This window comes from Bubalus kerabau, chromosome 4 (assembly GCF_029407905.1).
Source record: "Bubalus kerabau isolate K-KA32 ecotype Philippines breed swamp buffalo chromosome 4, PCC_UOA_SB_1v2, whole genome shotgun sequence".
Taxonomy (NCBI): Eukaryota; Metazoa; Chordata; class Mammalia; order Artiodactyla; family Bovidae; genus Bubalus; species Bubalus kerabau.
In genome coordinates, this window is record NC_073627.1 from 40814788 (window position 1) to 40839247 (window position 24460).

Here is a 24460-nt window from a genome sequence, read left to right on the forward strand (position 1 = left end):
AGCAGTCCAGCAGTTAGGACTCCCATGCTTCCACTGCAAGGGGATAGGAATTCAATCCATGATCAGGGGAACTAGGATCCTTCATGCCACACAGCCAAAAAAACAGAAAACAAAACAAAACCTAGCTTGGGGAACATGAACAAGTGTATAGATACTATGGGTACCTAGGCAGAAAAGCAAAAAGAAATAGGCTGACCTAACACTTCTTCATTGCAACCTATAATGTCAGAGAATAATCATCTTCTATGGTTATTTTGTTTAAAAGAAAACATATTAAATTTTTACTTTTTATTTACACAATAAATAAATATATTTTGTCTTCTAAAATACTGAAACAATACTGGCACACATCTTCATTCTACATTTATCCAATTTCATTCTTCTTCTCAGAAGTAACCATGCTTAACACTTTAGGCCTTTATCTGTGCATCTACACAGATACAGGCACAAAAGAAATGCACAGCTGTGTGGCGGGGTATTTAACAGAAATGTATTATACCATCTTATTTAGCAACCAGATTATTTGACTTATCAAGAGATCTTACAGACATCTTTATGTGTAGAGACACACATAAATATATCATATTTTTAAGCTACTGTTGACTCTGTTGGATCTCCTATGCAGATGCTATCACCTACAAATACACTTGGTCTCCTTCCTTTCCTATAGTTCTAATACTTTTTGTTGCCTCCCTGCACTGGCTAGAATCTCAAATACAAATTTAAATGGTAGCAGGAGCATAGGAACTCTGAACTTGTTCTAGACTTTAATGGAAATACACTTGATATTTCTAATGTCTGCTGTATTCTGGCAACAAGCCTTAATCAAATTAAGTAAATATTCGATTTCTTATTTTCTAAGGAATTTCTAACAATAAGGATTGGGTATTAAGAATACAATTTTTATATTCTCTGGACTGACCACATTTTTTTCTTGTTTATTAATACAGTAATTATACTAACAGGTTTCTAAACACTGAAAAACCTTTACATTCTTGCAATAAATCATACTTGGCCATAATTAATTTTTTTCATATACTACCGGCTTCAGTTATTATATTTCTTTATATCTGAGTTCATATAAGAATTAGCATGTACTGTTCTTTATTATTTTCCTCTTGGCCTGCTGTTGCTTTCAGGGTTACTCCACCCTACTAAAATGAATTCCTAAGTTTTCCACCTTTTCCTATGTTCTGGAAGAGACTTCATAATCTGGGAAGTTACTGGTCCTTAAAGACTTGACAGGAAGTCTAGGCTTGAAAATCACCTGAACTTGGTCTGTACCTATTTTTACCATTTCCTCTATAGTCAAGGTTCTATTCAAGTTTTCTAACTTCTCCTAAACAAATCTGATCACATATATTTTCCTAGAGAATCACTCAGGTCATTCAGATTTTCAAACTTAAGAGAACATTCTCATAATTTTGAACATCACCTGATTTCATTTTATGTTGCCTTTTTCATTACTGTTCATTTGTGTCTTTTCACTTTCATTTTAGTCTATTTTTAAAGCTAGTTTTTAATTTTACCTGTCAAATTACCAAGCTATATCTTCTATTTCATTAATTTCTGCGTTTATTTATGAATTCCTTCTCTCTGCTTCCTTTAGGCTTATTTTTCTTTTTCTTGAAAGTTCATTTCTCTTTTTTTTAAAGATTCATTAAAGACTATCTAATTTTCTGTAGTGGGCTATATATCCTAGGGGTTTTTGATGTGAGTACCGTATTATTGATTTCTTCACTTCCCAAGGTTCATTTTGCTCTCTTTATTCCAGCTATTTAGAAGTATATATTTTAAATGCTCAGATGGACAGATTGCATTTTTATAGCGTTATGATCAGCAAATGAGGCCTATGTGATTTCTGCTTTTTTGGAATTTGAGATTTTTTTTGCCATCTAAAACACGGCAAAATTAATACTTACAATTGAGTGGGAAAAATGTATAATCTAAAAATTCTTCACTTTTTACTTATTCATTTTGAGAGCAAAAAAAAAGTATTCTCTGGCATGCAATGACCCACAGAGGTCCATCTGTAAGTCCATCTTGAAAAGGTACATAATGACAAAATCTACCCAACAACTCTTGATGAAAGTTAAAGAGGAGAGTGAAAAAGTTGGCTTAAAGCTCAACATTCAGAAAAGTAAGATCATGGCATCTGGTCCCATCACTCCTTGGCAAATAGATGGGGAAACAGTGGAAATGGTGGATGACTATTTTTCTGGGCTCCAAAATCACTGTAGATGGTGACTGCAGCCATAAAATTAAAAGACACTTTACTCCTTGAAAGGAAAGTTATGACCAACCTAGACAGCATATTGAAAAACAGAGACATTACTTTGTCAACAAAGGTCTGTCTAGTCAAGGCTATGGTTTTTTCAGTGGTCATGTATGGATGTGAGAGTTGGACTATAAAGAAAGCTGAGCACAGAAGAATTGATGCTTTTGAACTGTGATGTTGGAGGAGACTCTTGAGAGTCCCCTGGACTGCAAGGAGATCCAACCAGTCCATCCTAAAGGAGATCAGTCCTGGGTGTTCATTGGAAGGACTGATGTTGAACCTGAAACTCCAATACTCTGGCCATCTGATGCGAAGAGCTGACTCATCTGAAAAGACCCTGATGCTGGGAAAGATCGAGGGCAGGAGGAGAAGGGGACGACAGAGGATGAGATGGCTGGATGGCATCACCAACTCAATGGACATGGGTTTGGGTGGACTCTGGGAGTTGGTGATGGACAGGGAGGCCTGGCGTACTGCGGTTCACGGGGTCGCAAAGAGTTGGACAAGACTGAGCAACTGAACTGAACTGAACCCAACAATACAGTAATCAAAATAAGAATATAAAAATGGTCCAAACTCATCAAATTGTACATATTAAATGTGTATAGTTATTTATATATCAACTATACTTCAATATAAGTGTTAAAAAAATACAATAGGAAAGTTGTTGCACGAAAGAATTAGGGAGTGAACATCAGATCAAACAGTACAAATATCATCAACCAGGACAACATAAAAATAACAGACTCCCTTCATCTTCCATTGGGGAGAATCAATGCATAAAATTTGATAAAGAAATAGAGGTATAAGAAGTACAAAAGTTGCTATTAGATGAACCAGCAACAGATAGCAAACATTTCCAAACTCATAAGAAGGGTGACAAAAAATATTAAAAACAGGTTGTAAAGTATAATTCTATCTTATAAATCTTAAGGAGAAAAAAGATGTTCATGGAATTTTTGTAACATATGAAAATATCTTAAAAAAAATTATATAGGGGTAATGGTGGCCACTTCTCGAAAGTGGGACTGAGAAAGTGGGGGGGGGGGGGTTAGGTTTACATTTTGACATACATTTCTTTTGGTAATGGAATTTTGTTTAATGAATAGTGAATTTAAAATCAGAAAACTACCTCTGTTACTAGCTGTAAAATTGGAACATTTTAATTTCTCCCACCCTTGATTTACCTAAAAGATGATTGTCATATCCACATGAAGGGTTTCATGTTATTACTCATGTTTATATGCCCCAGAGTAGTAAGAACACAGAAGGCAGGCAATACACATTTGCTAGGCTGAATCACAAATTATGTTTCAAGTTTGTAAAAAAATTAATTTCATTTCTATTCCAAAAAAACCTAAAAGAATTTTATAGTTTAAACTGCTAGCCAACCTTTAGAAATGCTAAAGTGTTACAAAGGCCAACCGAGGTGCCAAAATTTATCTTACTTGTAAGAGGCACATAAACATTTATTTCTTGCTATCATAGTAAATATGTGTTCAGATCATTTTCAAAAACAGGAAAAAAAGCAAAACCCTTCATTTTATTTCCTTCCTAAAAACTGGAAGACACTAAATCCATATCCTAAATGTATATTTAGATCTGTGGGACAAATCTGCTTTGCTTGATGAACACTTTTAAGTCAATTCTTATCTCAAAATCTGTAAAAACTTAGCCACCTGAAATTAGGTTCTTCCCTTCTCAACTGATTTTTAGACAAATTAAAACCTCTATTCTTGGCCATGATTTAAATATTCATCCTGATTATGAGGGTGATGAACAAGACTTGGAGTCAGCTCTCACAAGTTATTTAGAAGAAAAGAATCTTCTACCTAAAGAAAAAAAATCTATCTAAAGAAAAGAGGAACAAGAATGATTAAAAACCAGATATGCCTTCTATAAGATAAAAGTACATATGCAAGGTCACTCATTACAATATTCTTTGCAATTACAAAATAGTGGAAACTACTTATATGTTCAAACACAGAAGAATGGTTGAAAAACTGGTGTATAAACAGTGGAGTACTATCCAGCTATCAGAGGGGTGGGGAAAGAAGAGGATTTCTGTGAATTGACATGAGTGAGTTCCAGGAGACACTGTTGAGTGAAAAAAAGTAAAATGCAAAAGAGAACATACAGTGCACTGCTTTTAACTGTGAAAGAAGGGAGAAACGAGGAAGCAAACGTAATAAAGATGGGGAGTAGGGGCAGTGTAAAACACAGACTGGAAAAACCATTAACAGAACAGACGTACCCAACTGTATTTCAAATGAGTGATATAACTACATGAAGAGGGAGAGAAAACACAAAATGCATCTACGTAACTTACACACTCATTGTATCAGTATACACTCTCAGTCTTCAGTAGAACAGATGGGGGAAGAACTGCATTCAAACTCTGGACCCTTTTCAGGAGATTTTTCACTGGTATGAACATAATAATAATTCTGAAACTATTTTAGAAGTATTCCAGTCCTCCCAGAGGACAGTAGCAATGTCTGGAAATATTTTTGGTTGTGGCATATAGTGGGCAAAAGCTAGGGATGTTGCTAAATAACCAAGCATGTACAGGACAGCCCCCACAGCAAAGAATTACTCAGCCCCAAATGTCAACTGTGCAAAGACTGAGAAACCTTAGCACAAATATGAGCTAGGGAGTCTGTATATGTGTTAATACATATATGTATTTCCTAGTTCTGTCTACTTAAAGGGCTCTGAAGCAAAGACATCCCTAGTAATGAGTACACTTAATGCCCATATCTTGATCTCAAATACCACTCAGCTGGTAAAGAATCCGCCTGCAATGCAGGAGACCTGGGTTCGATCCCTGGATTGGGAAGATCCCCTGGAGAAGGGAAAGGCTACCCACTCCAATATTCTGGCCTGCAGAATTCCATGGACTGTATAGTCCATGGGGATGCAAAGAGTTGGACACAACTGAACGACTTTCACTAAGAAGAACCAGGGCTTCTTGGAGCAATGGCTGATTCTAGGGTTAAGGCAAATCCTTGTTAAGGTAAACAAATCATTGAGTTAAATTGTTAAAGTAAACAATAAGCTTGGGACATCCTATTATCCTAGAAAGTAAGGAAGCGCTTACAAAAAACGATAGGGGTACATAAAAGAGCAAACTGAAGATTTCCTATGGGAAATCTGTGACAATTCAAGCACCCAAACAGTACAACAGTAATGAATGATAAACAACTGGAAATTTAAGAACGCGTGAATTAATACCAATAATGAAAAGACACATACATAAAAGAAAGAGAAAGACGGTGCACTGATCACAGTAAAATGCTGAGCGCTGACTAATAGCGGTGTTAGAAAATCATCACTTTACAACCATTGTAGTAAAGAATCATTCAGGCAAGAATCATCAATGGATGTCAAATCTAGGGGAGAAATATCGATAGGAAAAAGAATGTCTGCATCATCTTAAAGTGTCTCCCCACTTATCTGCTGAAGAGGAAATAACAGTAACTATATAATGGAGACAATAGGCACTGAGACTGAGGGGTCAAAATTAAAATCGTCATTGAGGGATGCGCCTAGATATGATATTCTGATAAGAATTCAATATTATTTATGTAGTATTCTGTCCAAGAATGCATACACTGGCTCTAATTATGAGGAAAAAAACATAAAATGAGAAACACTCTATTTTGGAAAAAAAAAAAAAAAGACTTCCCTGTTGGTCCAATGGTTAAGACTCTATGCTCCTGACACAGGGGGCATGGGTTGATCCCTAGTCAGGGAACTAAGATGCCACATGCCACAGGATGCAACCAAAAAAAAAAAAAAAAAATTAAAAGACTCACAAATAACAAATGCTGGCAAGGTTATGGAGAAAAGGGAACCCTCAAACACTGTTGACGGGAATGTAAATTGGTACAGCCAATGTGGAAAATAGTATGGAGGTTTCTCAAAAAACTAAAAATAGAACTATCATATGACCCAGCAATTCCACTCCAAAAACACTACCTCAAAAAGATATATGCACTCCAATGTTCACAGTAGCATTACTGACAACTGCCAAGGTATGGAAGCAACCTGTCCACCAACAGATGAATGGGTAAAGATGATGTGGTATATATACAATGGAATAATACTCAGCCCAAAAAAGGAAAACCTTGCCATTTGCAGCAACATGGCCAGACTTGGAGGACACTACGCAGTCAGACAAATACTGTATGATATCACGTGTATGTGGAATCTGAAAAAATACAACAAACTAGTGAATGAAACAAACAAAAAAAAGGAAGCAGACTCACAAAGAGAATAAGCCAGTGGTTGGTCATCAGTGGGGAGAGGTAAAAGGGGTAATCATGGAAGTATATGAAATTGTATGCGTGAAACATCTGAAAACTGTAAAGCACTACAGAATTTAAAGAATCTCTCATTCAACAAGAAAAAATTTTAAAGACTACTCAAAAATATTAATGCCATAAAAGACAAAGAAAGGTTGAGGAAATGTTCCAGATTAAATGAGATTAGAGAGACATGACAACTAAATAAACCCAATCCTGGACTTCATGGTATATCAGAGAGGGGGAAAAAATGCTACAAAGGATATTATTGGCCCAAGCAACAAAACTGAAGTACATTAAATAAAAAGTAACAGTGTTAAATTTTACTCAAGTTGCTGTTTTATAGAAGAATATAGTTATTCTTAGGAACTGCACAATGAAGTATCTGGGGGCAAAGGTCCTTCATGCATGCAAATAACTCTCAAATGGTTTTTAAAAAACTACACATGGCTAGGGTGCAAATGATAGAGCAAATGGTAAAAAAAAAAAATAACAGGTGAATTTGGATAAAATGTATAGTAAGTACCTAGATAGCATATTGAAAAGCAGAGACATTACTTTGCCAACAAAGGTCTGTCTAGTCAAGGCTATGGTTTTTCCTGTGGTCATGTATGGATGTGAGAGTTGGACTGTGAAGAAAGCTGAGCGCCGAAGAATTGATGCTTTTGAACTGTGGTGTTGGAGAAGACTCTTGAGAGTCCCTTGGACTGCAAGGAGATCCAACCAGTCCATTCTGAAGGAGATCAGCCCTGGATGTTCTTTGGAAGGAATGATGCTAAAGCTGAAACTCCAGTACTTTGGGCCTCCTAATGTGAAGAGTTGACTCATTGGAAAAGACTCTGATGCTGGGAGGGATTGGGAGCAGGAGAAGAAGGGGACGACAGAGGATGAGATGGCTGGATGGCATCACTGACTCGATGGACGTGAGTCTCAGTGAACTCCGGGAGTTGGTGATGGACAGGGAGGCCTGGTGTGCTGCGATTCACGGGATTGCAAAGAGCTGGACACAACTGAGTGATTGAACTGAACGTAAGTATTCTTTGTACTAATGCTACAACTTTTCTATAAATCTGAAATTATTTCCAAATGAAGTTTTTTAAAACCCACAGGAAAATCCTAAGAAAACCTAGAATATGAAGTTAAAATGTTCCCCCAATACTCCTCATCTATAAAAACAGAATGCTATAAAATATGGGATGCTTTAAGACAATATAAAATAGTAGCAGTCACATAACTTCATGCTGTTTTCATTAATGCTCTTGCATTAACTGTATTAGCCACTTCATAAAGTTCATATACAATAGCCATTGGATGATAAAAGATGAAAAACACAGTAAGACAAAAAGGAAAGGCATTAGCAGTGACAATAACATAAAAGATTTCATTTTTCTAATACATGGATTCCAGACAAAAAAAAAATTTGAAGTGCTTTGAAGCACCTACCTTCCTATTGAACATAAGATAGTTAAGACAAGCTTAGAATAAAACTTATCCCAAATAACTTACTTGTTTTTTCTGCTTCAAAAGTACACATGATAATGTCAAAAGGGTAAATAACACTATGTCAAAATAAGACCCAGTTCTAATATTCAGACCAAATAGCCCAAACCAATATTTGAACTCTCATAACAGTATTAATTTAGAATACATCTCTCAAAGCTGTATTTTAATCTACTACTTTGTCTTTTATGAGAGGATTAAAAAAAAAAACACACAAAACAGAGAAACTTACAGTTCATCTCGTTGTCTCTGGGACAGCACCATTTTGGCTGTAATATCAAGCTTATTCGATATAGTGGTTATGTCCCTCCTCTGGAAAATCAAAAAGCTTTGCAATCCCTGGATTTATAATTAAATAAGCCACTAAGTGGCTTTCATGCAGGGGAAAATGATTCTTTCACAAGTGAATCCAACGTGTAACCAGGAGATATTCAACAAGTAAGGTTCATTCCACCTAAGGAGAGAGAGAGAAAGATTATTTCTTTCACTTAGAATTTAAATTATTTTTAAATTATTACTTGCGGTATACACTTTCAAAGGTGAGGTTTACTATGATGGTAATATGAATACCAGATGATGTTTTTTAACCTACTGTGAAAATCAATGCCAAAACAGTCATTTTATGTATTTTAAATAATCTTTAACAGTTACCTGAGCCAAAACAACACTATTCAATTTTATTGAATTTCAAATATTAACATATAACTTCTAGAGAAGAAAACAGTTTTTCCTTAATGACAAAAACAAATTTTGTAATTTACAAAAAGTATTACCTGAAAAAAGTAACAAATGTAAGTATTTCACAAACTGTCCACAAGTCAAAGGTTCTAATCATAAATAAATTCAAGATTGAATGTTAGCAACTAGTAATCTTACAACAGCTGCTATTATTTATAATGTAAATAAACTATTTAGCTAATCTAATGCCCTCTTAACCAATACATTTAATCAAGAAATAATTTAGCATTGTTCAATGCTTAAGAAGTATGTATTTAAACTGAATGGAGTATATACTTCTTTGTACTCAAACAACCCAATTCTATAATCTTGTTAATATTTCAGAGCCCTTTGTACCTGCAACACATGATCGGTTCAATGAGAATAAATGTAGGTAAAAGAAAAATCAGGAATTATTTCTTAAAGAATTATTCTTCAAATCTCCTCTATTTTGTAAAAGTTTAAGTACAGTTTGTCTTATCACACTGCATAAATATAGCTAGACAAAACAATTTTCCTTCAATTAAAAATACGTAAGTCTGGAAAAAAATTAAACATGGAAAGATCTCAGTATCACACCAACTATTTACTATCAGTCTTACTATGATAAAACATTAGAACAAGCATATGAAAACAAAAGTATGTGATATCCTGAAAAAAAAACAGCTAGACAGAATTTCCACTGTAATTGGGAAATATAGTTGACACTTGAACAAGACTGGTTTGAACTGCATGGGTCAACACAGGTTTGAACACTTAAAATTTTAGCCTCACTTTTCTAAGTCTTAATTGTCACACCAAGCCAAACCACCTAGGAACTCATATACTCTAACAAGAAGGTTCAACAGGATTATCTTATGTTGGTGACTACGTGAACTGTCTACAGATTTCTATTATTGGGACAATAGTAACCCACTGACAGAGCATTAATCATATAAATCAGAGTAAAAAAGAAGCAGCAAAAATGAAAAACTCCACAATATTATGCACACTACAAGGTTCAGTTTAACTATGGAGAGACTACCTCTAGACAAAAAAAGCAAATTAATGTACAAGAATTACAAGAGAATATTAGCATGACCTAATCAGGATAAAACTAAGATATAAAGAAATCATTGAATATAACAGTGTACTGCACCAATTTATCCATTCAACATACACTAAACACAATGAACCAGGCATCATGTTTAATGAGGGAAAAGAAAAGACTTCTTGGTCTTTACACTGAAGAAGTTACAGTCTTCTGGAAGAGTCAGTCAAGCAGTTAAAACTGTGTGAAATGTGTGACAAGTATTTCCAAATAGCAGATGACGATGATTCAACATAAAGCTGAAGAGATAATAAGGACAGACTAGGCCAGAAAACAAGCTCTGGTCTTTACAATTTATCATAGGAATAATGGGGAGCCCCCCCCTTTTTTAAAGAAAAATCACCTTCATTTTTATAGTGAAAAAAGGACCATAAAGACAGGAAAGGAAGAAACCAGGTAAGATGTTTGCAGCAATGAAGACGGAGAGCTACACCAGAATGCACCGTAGACGGAGAGCTACACTAGAATACACCGTAGACGAAGGGCCACACTAGAATACACCGTAGACGGAGAGCCACGCTAGAATACACCGTAGATGGAGAGCCACACTAGAATAGCGGCTGTAAAGAGAACTAGGAGGGTGAGAGTAAAAGGTCAGTCAAGGAGCCAACTCAAAAAACTTCTAGATTAGAAACAAGCTCAACTAAGTAGAACTATACATGAAGGGATGAAAGTGTGACTCATTCCATCTTTAGATATGTCAGCTCTAAAAAGAACCAACCTAAGGACGAAAAAAAGATTTGTTACTTGCTTAGAGATGGTATAATTAGACTAGAGCCAGGCAGAGCAACACCAATACTTAAAGAGTCTACAACAGAGGCTGAGAGGAAGCAATTAAAGAAACAGAAGTAAAAAGGAGAGGGAATATGTCACAAGTCAATATGGGAATATTTCAAGGAGAGACAATCAACAGTACCCAAAGTTACCCAACTGTCAAGCAAAATAAGGTATGAAAATGGGTCTGTTTCATTCATTATAGAGTTCACTGATAACCCTGATGAGAATGATTTCAATAAAATGGTATAAGAGCATGGTTCAGCATTCAGTTTAGTTCAGTCCAGTCGCTCAGTTGTGTCCGACTCTTTGCGACCCCATGATGGGCTGATGAGTGCACAAAGATGAAGTAAAGATGGTTACCATAAATATCTTAGAAACAGATGGAAATATTGAAAAGCAGTTTTTATGGATTGTTGTTTTTCTCAACCTAGCAAGATGCTTAAATGTTAATGGTGGAAGGAAAAAAAGACACAGGAGAAATAAAGCAATGAATAATTTTAGTATCACCATTTTCACCACCTAATTAACCAAAGGCAAACAAAGAAACAACCAGACATGATGTATCCCCTGACAGAATAACACCACACACCTATAAGGTATTGTCACAAAATCAAATCTCAATCTGTTCAAGTCTCCGGCTCCAACTATCAATTACCAAGAAGCATAAAGGGCAGAAGAATATGTGAAAAACACCACGGGGATATAACCAGTAAAATCCATATTGTGAAAAACCCTATAAAATAAATGACCCAGTTTCTTCAAATAAATTCCAAGGAAACTGAGAGAGAGACAGAGAGAGAGCTGGAAAGGGAAACCTATAGATTAAAGGAGATAATTGATATAACCACTGGAATACACTGACCTTACTTAGATCTAAATTTTTTTTTAAGTATAAAATAAATAATTTTTGTAAAACAAACCAATTAAACATTTGGGGATATGTGAACACTGACTGAATGTCACTGAAGAATAACTTTGAGTGTTTCAAGGGACAACAGTATTGTGATTACTTTTAAGTCATTTAAAAATATACAATGGAAATTCTATCAGTAGAATGATGTCTGGGATTTGCTTCTAAAATTTTTGGAAAAGTGGATATATATGAAAAAACATTAGCTTTGAGTTGATAACTGTTGAAGCTGGGTAATGGGTACATGAATGGTTAATTTCCCCTACTTTCGTTTATGGGTCTGAAGTTTTCCATATTTTAAAAAAAAAATCAGAACACAGAAATATTCAACGGGAGGAGGAAGAAGAAAACGGAATGAGAGATCTAGATACAAAGATGACTTACCTCTTCTACTGTATTATGAAGGAGAAAGACGTGAAATCTTTTTATTTCAGGAAAATAGGAAATGAGGTCACTTGCTGGGTAGGGGGAGTAAGGAAGAAGGCATTCAGAGGCTTGAAATAGTTGCTATGAAGAAAGAGGGAAAAAAAACACAACAGGAAGTACAGGATGGACATTTTTAAGACTGGAGACCATGAACTTTTGGTGGTGACAATCTTACAAACATGTGACTTTCCTTTGGCAGTTGTCTGGCTACAGCAACAGAAAAGTCACACATTTAGAGATCTAGGATTGGGTTGAAGGTTTACAGGGTATGTGTGATGAATGCATAATGAGGAGATTGGAAACAATGGATCAAAGAGCCCAAGCACCATTGTGCAGAAAGTGAAAACTGAAAAGGCAAACAGAGAGTAGAGGGAGCAAGAAAGCTGAGTTTTCTACTTTCCAGGAGACCACTTGAAAGGTGGTATGTCAGAGAGTAGGATGATTAAATTTGAAACTTCTTGATTTGCTAATTATATGTTGTTATTTACTACTATAGGTTAATAATGTTTTCGTTACAACAATTTATGATCAATCTATATTTATAACCAACAGTACAAATAAACTAGGCAGCATTTTCATACCACCTGGGGAGGAGTCCTAAATCTTTTGGGGAGTCACTAAATTCATCCGACAATGTGATGAAGAGGCAAGACCTCTTCCCTCAAAAAAGCACGTAAGATAAAATATTATTAATACACACATGCATTTTAAGGGGGTTCACAAATCCTTCCAAAGTCAACATGAGTGAAAAGACTTATCATTTTTGAAATATATTTTGGCAGTACTCCAACAATCCCCTCTAAGCTACTTGTATATATCACAAACATATTTCAAGAAGAGTTTGGTTTATCCATTAGCATGCATGTCAATATCCAGACATTCTTAGAGATCAGATCTGTGTTGCCTGAGCACTAGACACAGAGGCGTCTTCAGTATGTTTTTTGGAACACAGAATTCTTAAGCACTCTACATTCTAACACAGTATACAGTTTTCTGCTACACCAAAGCAACTCTCCTAGACAACATCGTTTATTATGGCTTAGGTAAGTACCTCACCACAGAAAGAGAAAGGGGAAAAGTAAAAATAGAAAACAGGAAATAAATAGAGTATTAAAAAATAATCTTAGTGAGTGAATTACTAATTTAAGTTCCTCTCATTTTGTTTCAGTGTGTTAATAACACAGGGTTCACACTTATCAAAACTTTTATAAAATATCAATAATCTATTTTGTACACTGTTCCTTGCTAACTAGGAGTTTATGAAACAGGGGAAAACAATATAGAATATATAAAGGATGTACATGAGGGAAAACATAAACAGGCAATTACATGTTAACAGTAGGGGTGTACTGACATAAAGAATGCTAGTTGTCAGGTTTACTTATTATTAATATTAGATGTAGAAGAGTTTAAGAAACTCACCTAAGACTTTTACACTAACGGATTACCAATGGTTCCTGGTCTCATGAAACTGTCACCCAACAATGCAGATTATTTACATTCTTTGAACAGCAGGTTACAGTTCCTAACCCTAATACAAATAATACAGTCCAGATACAGCAACGAGGAAAGGCAGAAGCTGTTGTCAAGGATTACTGAGTACCTTTTCATATTACCTTTCTAGAGTTAAACAAAAATCTCCTGTTTGCCAATAAACTATGTGCTTCATGAGAAATGAAAACTGCATCTACCAAACAAGGTCCTGGCTCCTTGGATAAAAATTTTGTTTCACTTGTTCTGTCTTCTCCTCCCCTCACCATCCCCAAATTGTGTGCACCATCAAAATCATCCTGATCTCTGTATAATAAACCCAACAGAACATACACATATATGTTCTGACTTGCACAGTCCTCACTGAACAGAAGTAAAGAGGAGGACCATCACTCATCCATTTAAATAGTGGTGGACATATTGAGTGCGCTAGCAAATTCTTCATCACTTCACCAAGTAATGCTTGGTATCATGGCACCAAACATGAGGTTACTGGTTTCTCTAAGTTCTCAATATTTGACTTTGACTATTATTCTACATAAAAAGTTTTAAACTATATCATTAATGCTATACTGCAATGCAGTCAAATAAAAAAAAAGTATACTTACCTACGAAATTAATGCATTGCCTATTCTGAAAAACACTGCAGTCAAATTTAAATTTTTAAATTTAGTTTAATTCTGTAAGACTTCATCAGACAACAAAGTACCCTCAAGAGCAACTTCATTTCCTTACATCAATTTTTGTGATTTCCTCACTTCTCCACTTACAGAGATAAGCTTCTCGAGTTTTGAGGTTGTTTTCAAATAAAACAAAGATGTCAAAAGTAATTAAAACATTAATGGTCCCTGCAGTATCCTGTGCTGCATGATTAATTAATATGAAGAAGTTAGATTTTCCCCACCCCCACAATTTGAAAACACTAGATCACTGAAAGTTCTTCATCAAACACCTAGGCTTTAGTGTCCGCCTGTTCTTATTCTCCTTCAGCTTGGAAGCCCACAATTCACCGGGACCTGCTGCTGGCAAGCAATAACAAAAGCTAAAGCAAAAAAGGACCAGGTTGGGTCATCAATGAGGGATGGACTAAGTGAAGGCACAGTTCACTTTCTGTAAAAGTAAAATTCTTCCAATAGCTACACCATTTCCTCACTTCCCTATTAGTTACAGCTGACTACTATATCTCATTTTGCAAGATTTAAGTCACTCATCCAAAATTTATATTCAAAATATTTTGCATTTTTTCAATTAGCTTTGGGCCAATGATTAAGATACCACCTTTTCCATTGAGAATTACTCGTACCAATATCAAGTCTAGTAACTCTTAGTATTAAAGGCAAGTGTTGTAAATAGATGCTCCACTGCTTTAGATTATAAATCTGAAGAAAGTAGAAATAGTACTTTTTTTTTCTCTCTCTCTTTTAAAAACTCTAATGTATGGATGTGAGAGTTGGACTGTGAAGAAGGCTGAGCGCCGAAGAATTGATGCTTTTGAACTGTGGTGTTGGAGAAGACTCTTGAGAGTCCCTTGGACTGCAAGGAGATCCAACCAGTCCGTTCTGAAGAGATCAGCCCTGGGATTTCTTTGGAAGGAAATGATGCTAAAGCTGAAACTCCAGTACTTTGGCCACCTCATGCGAAGAGTTGACTCTTTGGAAAAGACTCTGATGCTGGGAGGGATTGGGGGCAAGAGGAGAAGGGGACAACAGAGGATGAGATGGCTGGATGGCATCACTGACTCGATGGACGTGAGTCTGAGTAAACTCCGGGAGTTGGTGATGGACAGGGAGGCCTGGTGTGCTGCGATTCATGGGGTCACAAAGAGTCGGACACAACTGAGCGACTGATCTGATCTGATGTGATCTAGCTGCAGCCTATGGGATCCAGTTCCCTGACCAAGGATCAAACCTGGGCCCCCTGCATTGGGAGCACAGACCCTTAGCCAGTGGACCACCAGGGAAATCAACATTTAAATCAGCAGACTCTGAGTACAGCAGATTACCCTCCATAATGTGGCTGGGCCTCATCCAGACTGTTGAAGGCCTGAAAAGAAAGATGTGCAAGGACAGCAGACTGCCTCTGGACTTGGGAGCTGCAACATCAACCCTTCCCTGGGTCACCAGCCAGTTACATTTTGGACATGCCAACCTTCACAACCACACAAGCCGATTCCTTAAACTCTCTCCCTCCGTTCTCTCCCTCTCCCAGAGATTGACTGTAGTCACTTTTTCTTTTCGATATATACATAAATCCTACTGGGTGTCTGGCTGGAGAACCCTAATAATATGCCCCCAAGCCCTCAGTTCTATTATAATAATATAGCAGACATTAACATTATAGCCTTAGCCTATCATTAAACTCTACTGGAATGAATACTCTTTACCCCTCATACTGCTTAAACTCTACTCCCTGGATACTCACCAGGTAAATCAACGCCCTTAAGGATTATCAAATGTAAAAAACTAAATCCTACTTAAAACAGACAACAGAAACGTCCTGAACAAAGGCTTGTTGTTCAGTCACTCAGCATGTCTGAATCTTTGCAACCCCATGGACTGTAGCATACCAGGCTTTCCTGTCTCACTATCTCCCAGAATTTGCTCAAACTTATGTCCATTGAGTCGATGATGCCATCCATCCAACCATCTCATCCTCTGTTGCCCCCTTCTCCTCCTGCCCTCAATCTTTCGCAGCATCAGGGTCTTTTCCAATGAGCTGGCTCTTCACATCAGGTGGCCAAAGTACTGGAGCTTCAGCTTCAGCATCAAACAAAAGGCTACCGAGGTGCAAAACAGATAACTGAGAACTCTCCTCTCCTCTGTTTCATTGTCACTCTCTCCACTGCAAGGGGAGTCTCTGATATCCACTGCCACTGCAACTTATAAGCACCATCTCACTACTGCTGACTTTTCAGCTCTTCTCTTTCCTATCCTTGTTTTTCTTGGCCTGTCTACTTCATCATTCTTGGCTTTCCCTTTATGGACATTAATCAGGATGCCTTCTCATTCTTACAACACACCAACCAAATAAATGCAAGATATAATCTTTGTCCCTACAGTGATCACCTGTTGACCAATGCTCAAAGATTGCTTCTTAGTTGACTAAAATCTTTCTCTTCTTTGACTTAAAGCATGAAGCCATTTTGAACACCTGAGGGTTCCAAGTGGAATTCTGACCCGGTTAGATTTGACTCTATGTATATCCCTTCCTACTGCTTTTTATCTCAAAGCAGTTTTCTGTGTGATACAACTGTTTGTGTCTATAAATAGTGAAACAGAACGTGAAAAAAGACAACTATTTGCTGTTTTAATATGCTTTTAGAAATTGCAGGTCACTTTTTTCCTTTTAAATTCACTCTAATGTCAAAATATACTTAAATGAAAATGAGGAAAAGATCTATTTAAAAGGTTGTTTTACAGACATATAGCCTGACAGAACCACTGACAAAACAGTCCCGGAATATAAACTATTCCTCCTAAAAAGATTAAGTCTCCTTTAAATTGTGTTCTACTTCACTGAATCCATTATTTCTAGGTTCACTGGGATTTTATGATGCCAAATATGTCTCTCATAAAAACAAACAATACTGAATTATACTACAGCTCTCTAACAAAAATTTCAACTTGCATTCTATTATTATACTGAATGACATCAAAATAAAAAACGAATTCACCACACTGATGCTGATGACCTCTACTATGAGTTTACATAAATTTAGGCAATGACTCTTTAGGCTGAGAAACACCTCTGGGACACAAAACAATGAATGCCACATTTGTATTTTTTTCAAATTAGATTTACTAAAAGTAGGTGAAGGAGAAGTGGGGTTAACTATGGATTTTTACCATGAGTCTACATTTGAACCACCTGAGAAAATTCCTGAAAATAATCATGCTAGGCCTTATCCTAGCAATTCTGAGGTGCCATCGAGATTTTAAAATTTTCTCCAGATGATTCTGACGCACATCCTCAGTAGAGAACCATATACGCAACATTACAGACTGTAACCAGTCCTAAAGGGCCAAAGGCAAAATTAAGGAGGGGAAATCAAGGAATCTTCAGTGTCAGAACTCAGAGGAGTTCCAGGGGAGAAAATCAAATCAGGAGGCCAAGGTACTCAGGTCTCAAAGGTAACTGCAACAACTGTCACCCAAATTCAAACAAATATTTACAGACTCCTTCAGATACATCTTGAGGAGACATCTTATACTAACAGGAAAAAAGGGTCAATACTCTTTGAAGTAACTATGCATTTTTCATTATAGTTAAGCTGTTATTAAAGATTTATTTATTTTTTTTAATCCTTCAAGAAGAAAATACTGCTGGCTTTTTCATTATACAACTCTAGTCCTAGTCTTCCTGGAATGTTCTAATAAACATACATTCTTTTGTAATTATATTACTTTGTTGCTTTTGTCTCATCCTATCTCTTCTCCTCTGTATCTAGGCCAGGGGTCGGCAAACTTATTATAAATGGATAGACAGTATTGATAAATATTTTAAGTTTTGCTGACCTTATGGTTTCTGCAGCAAGAAAGCAACAATAAATAATATGTGGAATATCTGTGTCTCCGTATCAGTAAAACTTTATAGACACTGAAATTTCAACTTCATGTAACTTAAATTATTAATATATAAAATTAAAATCGGAAATTATTTTAGAAGCGGAATTGTATAAAAATGTTTACAAAACAAATTTTTACAAAAGATTACTCTGCTTCTTTCCAACCTGCAGGGAGGATCCAGCTTGTCAGACATAGTTTGCAAGCCCCCTTATCTAGACAAATGAAGTTTGTTTCCAAAAACTGCAGGGAGGATCCAGCTTCTCAGACATAGTTTGCAAGCGCCCTTATCTAGACAAATGAAGTTACCTGGTACAAGCTACTTTAAATGTTAGTAACAGCAGAATCTCTTTCATAGGGTTGTCAGGTAGATTAAATGATCTGACATATGTAAAGAAAGTGCTTAGAACAGTGCATGGTACACAGTAAGTGCTATACGATTTTACACACACACATACACAGGAAGAGATAAAGACACTAAAATAAATATTTCCATATCTCCTCTACTTTAATACCCTTTCATTTGTTATCACACTGAAATGTTTTACCTAAAATTTGACTGTTATAAAAATAAGAAAAATCACTGTTGAGGCAGAAAAAGTATTCAATTATGAGTTTATTAGCTTTTCCTAGAAACTAATTTTCTAAGTTTTTTTTCCCTCAAAAGTCCAAATACATCCACCTGAATTTATTCACAGCAGTAATCTTATTAATCTGAATCTCAAGCAAAAACAAAAACCCTCACCTACCTACTGAAGTAAATATTTACAAAGATCTACATTAAGACCTCAAAGGAGGACATAGGATTCTAATTTTCAATACACTAATGCAATTGCTTCCCTGGTGGGTTTCCCTGGTAGGCCAGAAAGTAAAGAATCTGCCTGTAATGCAGGAGACCTGGGTTCTATCTCTGGGTTGGGAAAATCCCCTAGAGGAGGGCATGGCAACCCACTTCAGTATTCTTGCCTGGAGAATCCCTGTGGACAGAGGAGCCTGGTGGGCTACAGTCCATGGGGTCACAAAGAGTCAGACATGACTGATTAACTAAGCACAGCACACAATGCAATTGCAGTTAGGAAGAACTTGTCTATAAATGCAGGATTACATTATAACCTAGACATGGCTTACAAATTCAGGTTTAGCATACTTTTTCCTTTACTTAAGCAGCCAATTTAATTAACCAAGGAAAGTCAGTGACTCTCACCCTGGCTTAAGCCTGCCTAAGTGTGAATCAAAGAATGTAAGGAAAAGCCAGGCAGAATTCAGGTGAGGCCATTTATCTCCAGAAAGGTATAAAGAGGCAGCATTCCTCATGCCCAGGTCTTCATTATAGAAATATTTCATTTTGGGTATCTGCCCCCTCACCCATATGTCTTGCAATTTTCCATTTCCCTTTAAGATTCACCCCAAAGGCAACCCATCACCACCTCTGTGACTCCTTTGGCTAGACTGTTCTCATTGGAGCAGCCTACTGCCTAGTCTTTAACCTCACTGTGCCATATACATATAATCCTAACAGCTACCATTTGCAGAATGACTTTATAGGCTAGGCTCTTTTCCTGAAATATTTAATTCTTACAACTCTCAGAAAAAAACAAACAAACAAACAAACAAACAAAAAAAAACTTATACATTTTATTTAACAGACGAGGAAACAAGTTCACTAAGGTTAGAGCATGTATTCAAGGTCAAAATGTTCAACAGTGGCCGGGCCAGAATTCAAATCCAGTTTGCTTTTTACTTCCACACAAAAGGTTTCAAACAGTACGAATGAGGACAGAGGGGAGGCCAAGAGGGCAGGATTCTGTTTTTTAATCTGTTCACGTATTGGATTTCTGCACACAAGTTTTTTTGGAGAAGTTTCCACTGTTAAGATAAATTTGAAAAATCACTGATTTTACCCTGGGCTGCCTCCCACATTCTTTATAACTATATACATGCCGTCTCTAGTATCAGACTGATCTCCTCAGGGGCAAACACTGAACTGAATCTGCATCTCTAGTGTTTGAACCGAGTCAAGCCTTGAAAGCAAAATTTTCCAAATCAAGTAAGTATATTTCCACAGTTATAAGCAATTATACAATAACTTATAAGTCCAAAGCAATTTAGTCAATAAAATTCTTTCATATATGATTTTAAAAAAAGAAACCAAGTGAGCTTTAAAATGTTTTCCAAAAACAGCACATTTCTTCAGTATTCTTCAACATTCAAAAGCTTTATTTTAATAAAATATCAATTATATAGCCACTGTCAAGTAGTACTAGCAAAAGGTATTAACTATGTTTTTTTAATTGCCATACATATTAGAATTAAACCATGTAAAACCGTCGATAATGGCAATTCCACAAATTCAATCTAACACTTATCAATGGTATTTAAACACCACTAGCAAAGCTCTCAGCAACTAGCTGAATGACTTAGTTTTGACCAAAAAAAAAAATTAACCAGAGTAACTCCCTCCTCTCTGAGATTTCATAGTTCTTTGTACATACACATATTTAACATTTCTCACAGCACACAGTAATTATCTGCCTTGATGTTGTCTCAACAACACTCCTCCAAAGCTGCAAATCTGACATATTCCTCATTGTGTCTCTACCAAATATTATGGCAATCCACACACAGTAGGGATAGAGTAAGCATTTCTATGTCTGCTACAGGAATCACAGTAAAACTGAGATTAAAAATTTACCATGTCCTTAGAAATAAAAGATGTACTCTACCACTTTATTCCCATCATTCTTTTTCAAATTCTGAAATATGGGCAATAAAATACATTTAAATCCAGCTGCTTAAAGTGGATTTGATGTAATTTTTTTCTTTTAAAAGATTTAACACTAATGTCATAAAAGTAAACCAATTTAAAAATCCTGCAGAAAATCAATGGCCTGTCTCAACTTTATAATAAAACTTTAAAAAATAAAGACCATTTAATCTGCTAATGTGCACATTAATTACTCTTCTGGTTTTTGTTTAAAAATGCAAAGGACAAGTGACAATTAGATAAACTTAACCAAAGTCACACACACAAATCCATTACCTTAAAACTCAAGGAAAAAGTTTACTAATACTTCTAAGCATACAAACAATAACGGAAAACATATTGTTCTGTTGCTTTTTTTAAAAAAAAGTACAAGTTACAGTGAATACTTATGCAGATAGCCCAAAGAAATTATAAGAATGCAGGAATCACTGCAATTCTTAAGAACAGAGCAATGTTCTAAAATTGATGTTCCATGATGACTGTTTTGGAGATAACGTACAGGAGATAAAAGAGAAAGGGCAGGCTATAAGTAGAAGGTAAGAGAGGCCTGGACTAGGATGGAAGCAGTTAACAATGACTTGGGGGAAAAAAGAGCTTTATAGTCAAAAGGGAATTATGCAAAAGTGCGATTTTTCTTTTTGACTTGGTCTACTACTTGCTCCTGGTTTTAAAGACGGATTTCTCAAGGATATGGTCTTGGTCCTAAAGGTGGATCCCCTTTAGAGGGTCTTTACCACCAAAGACAACTGCCCACAATCCAACGGGAAAACTATCATTATATCTCAACTGAACTGATTTCTAGTGTACTACTATCCACATTCAATGCTCTCCTCCACTGCAACACTGAGAAGTAACTATATTCTTAGTGTCAATTATTCAGTTTTTTTTTTTATTCAGATCTACCAGGTACCAAGCATACAAATCAAACAACATATCTATGTCCCATGTAACCCGTGTCTCATCTATGAAAAGCTGCATGTGACTTAGATAGTCCCTGTCTTAAGAAACTTACAATATAGTTGAAGATGTGAGCTACATATATATACATAGCCTTTCAATCATTCATTGACTATTCTGCTGAACTCTGTTATATGAAGTTTTACTATAAATAAAGGTGAATAAAATGCAATCCATCCCTAGGAGAATGTACAATCTAGTTAGAGTAAGATGGGAGACTGGGGACAGGGAAAGAGGTGATAGAGTATAACGTGAGCCAAGCACTGACCAAGTCAGCTTTGTGAACTGAAAGGCTAAAGATGGAAATGACTGGCAGTTTTCTGAGGCAGGTTTTAGAAGAAAGGAAAATAATATGTTGACTATAATATGAAAAAAACAGCCAAGTGTAAAATTATTTTAAGCAATTGAAAAATACAGTACTGTTAAAAAGCTGAGGCCATATCTATTACCTGACATAAATAAAAACAACACCTCCTTGTATTTACCAGGAGTCCACTGTTATAGGAACAGTCTGCTGAAGCAATTGGTTTTCAGCAGTATAAAACAGAGCTGTGTACTGACCCCCCTTTTTCTTTAACTCTATTTCTTAATGACTTTACCAGTTTGGGATATTATGGAAGAATGCTGCTCCTTACACCTTCAAACAAAGCAGGAATGTAGCAGATAGGAATCTACAAGCACTCCCACAAAGTTTATTTGGGTAAAACTAAGTTTTCACAAAACTACTTAAATCCTACATATAAATGGTTTGCACCTGATGTATGGAACACCCGCACTTGCCAAGAAGCTTAATCTCAATATGTATCAAAACTGGATTGAGGGAAACTATATCCATGGGTCAAACAACCTACCCACTCATTCAGACTTGACTCTCATATGACGTGGTATTCCCATATTGAGTGCTGTTAAATACTAGACATGTATCTACTTTAGAGATGTTGATGATGGAAATGATGATTACACATAATCTTCTTTATGAGGACCCCTATGAGAAATTACAGTCTGAGAGTACCAAATGTTAGTGACCTTTCTGAACTAACTGGTTCACTTTTATCCTAAGGACATTGTGAAAAATAACCTAACTGGTTATTTTTTTCCTCCTGCCACCACATAGAAAGTTCAGTCAAATCTGTGCTCTCTGCCTGCAGGAAGACCACTGTGATAAGACCTTTTTGGCCTAGATTCTGTTTCTGTTTTATTCTTACCCTTTGTTTCTTTTTTCTCTTTATTTTTAATTTGTGGTATTTTGTGGTTTCATCTTTATAAACTGCTTTAAATAGATTACAAATCAAATACAGAGACTAACTAGGCAGGTTAAAGTGTGAATCAGCTAGAAATAAAGCAACAGTGGTAGAACTGTTTGTTTGGGTTTTTTTTTAAGTAAATCTAATTAAAAACAAAAATCTGAGCAGACAAAACATATTTCTAATCTGAATCCTGGATTATCCATTTGCAGCCTCTGAGTAAGGCACTTTTTCTTGACGACTGCAGTTCTCTAGTTATACCTTTCCCCCATTGTTTATAAAGACATCAATAGGAAAGTATTTCTTCACTATAAACAGTACAAGGGCAATAATAAACAATAACGAGTGGTAGGAACTTGTTTCAATGGAAAGTTTATGCCCATTATGCAACAAAATTTAGGAATTTATGGTCTAAAATCAATGTCAACAATATTATTCATTCTATTTATTCAATTCAAAGCATAAAATTTACTAAAGAACAAATACTTAATCAACCTTAAGATAAAACTTAGTGGAACAAAAACAAAATTTATCATCTGCAGACACCTTTTTCATGTTCACTGCAACACTATGTAACAGTGAAAATCTGAAAACAATTTAAAGGCCTATTTCTGTACTATAGGTATAACAAACTAGAAATGATTATATATTAAGAAATTATTTAGCACAATAAACTAGATCTACATATATCAATATATCTTTTTTTTTTTAGGTAAAAAAACAAGTTGCAGAATATACAGTGTAACATTCATGTAAACTCTAAAGATGATTATACATTGTTTATGGATACATTTGGTGGCTTCCCTGGTGGCTCAGATGGTAAAGCGTCTGCCTGCAACGCGGGAGACCCGGGTTTGATTCCTAGGTAAGAAGATCCCCTGGAGAAGGAAATGGCAATCCACTCCAGCACTCTTGCCTAGAAAATCCCAGGGACGGAGGAGCCTGATAGGCTAAAGTCGGGTCGCAAAGAGTCGGACACGACTGAGCGACTTCACTTTCACATGGATACATTTATGTATAGAAAAAGTATAAAAACAGAATAAAAGAATATATACAAACTTTAGGAAGAACTTTATCATTAGAAAGAGGGAGGGTGAGTAGGACTGGAAAGTGGGTGTCAACTCTAACTGTAATAAAGCCGTATTTCTTAAAAATAAATAAACTTTAAAGCAAAATGTTAACATCTGTTAATTCAGGTAGTAGTTATGTGGACATTTTGTTATGTCATCACAGGTATTTCTCCTGCATATTTGACATATTCCATATAAAAATAAACTGTAAATATGTAAAATAAAATTTAAAAGAAATGATGTCTAGATCCCATGATGGGCCCTCTTAAAACAAGCTGAATATATAAATGGTAGGAAAGCCCTGAAGGAATCAATCCTACACTTTTGAGGTCCTACTGTGTAGAATTTTGAAGTCAAATAGTAGAGG

At 35.9% G+C, this 24460-nt stretch overlaps 1 protein-coding gene across 4 annotated transcripts in view; it reads right to left on the reverse strand.

Annotated features, from left to right (window-relative positions):
* Window positions 1–24460, reverse strand: part of PAFAH1B1 (platelet activating factor acetylhydrolase 1b regulatory subunit 1) — a 68493-nt gene that overhangs the window by 28658 nt on the left and 15375 nt on the right. For all 4 annotated transcript variants that reach the window (XM_055576910.1, XM_055576911.1, XM_055576912.1 and 1 more), the window contains one exon: window positions 8318–8539. In XM_055576910.1, the coding sequence (XP_055432885.1) occupies window positions 8318–8349 (32 nt within the window). In that variant the 5' untranslated portion in view covers window positions 8350–8539. The remainder of the gene's footprint in view (window positions 1–8317; window positions 8540–24460) is intronic.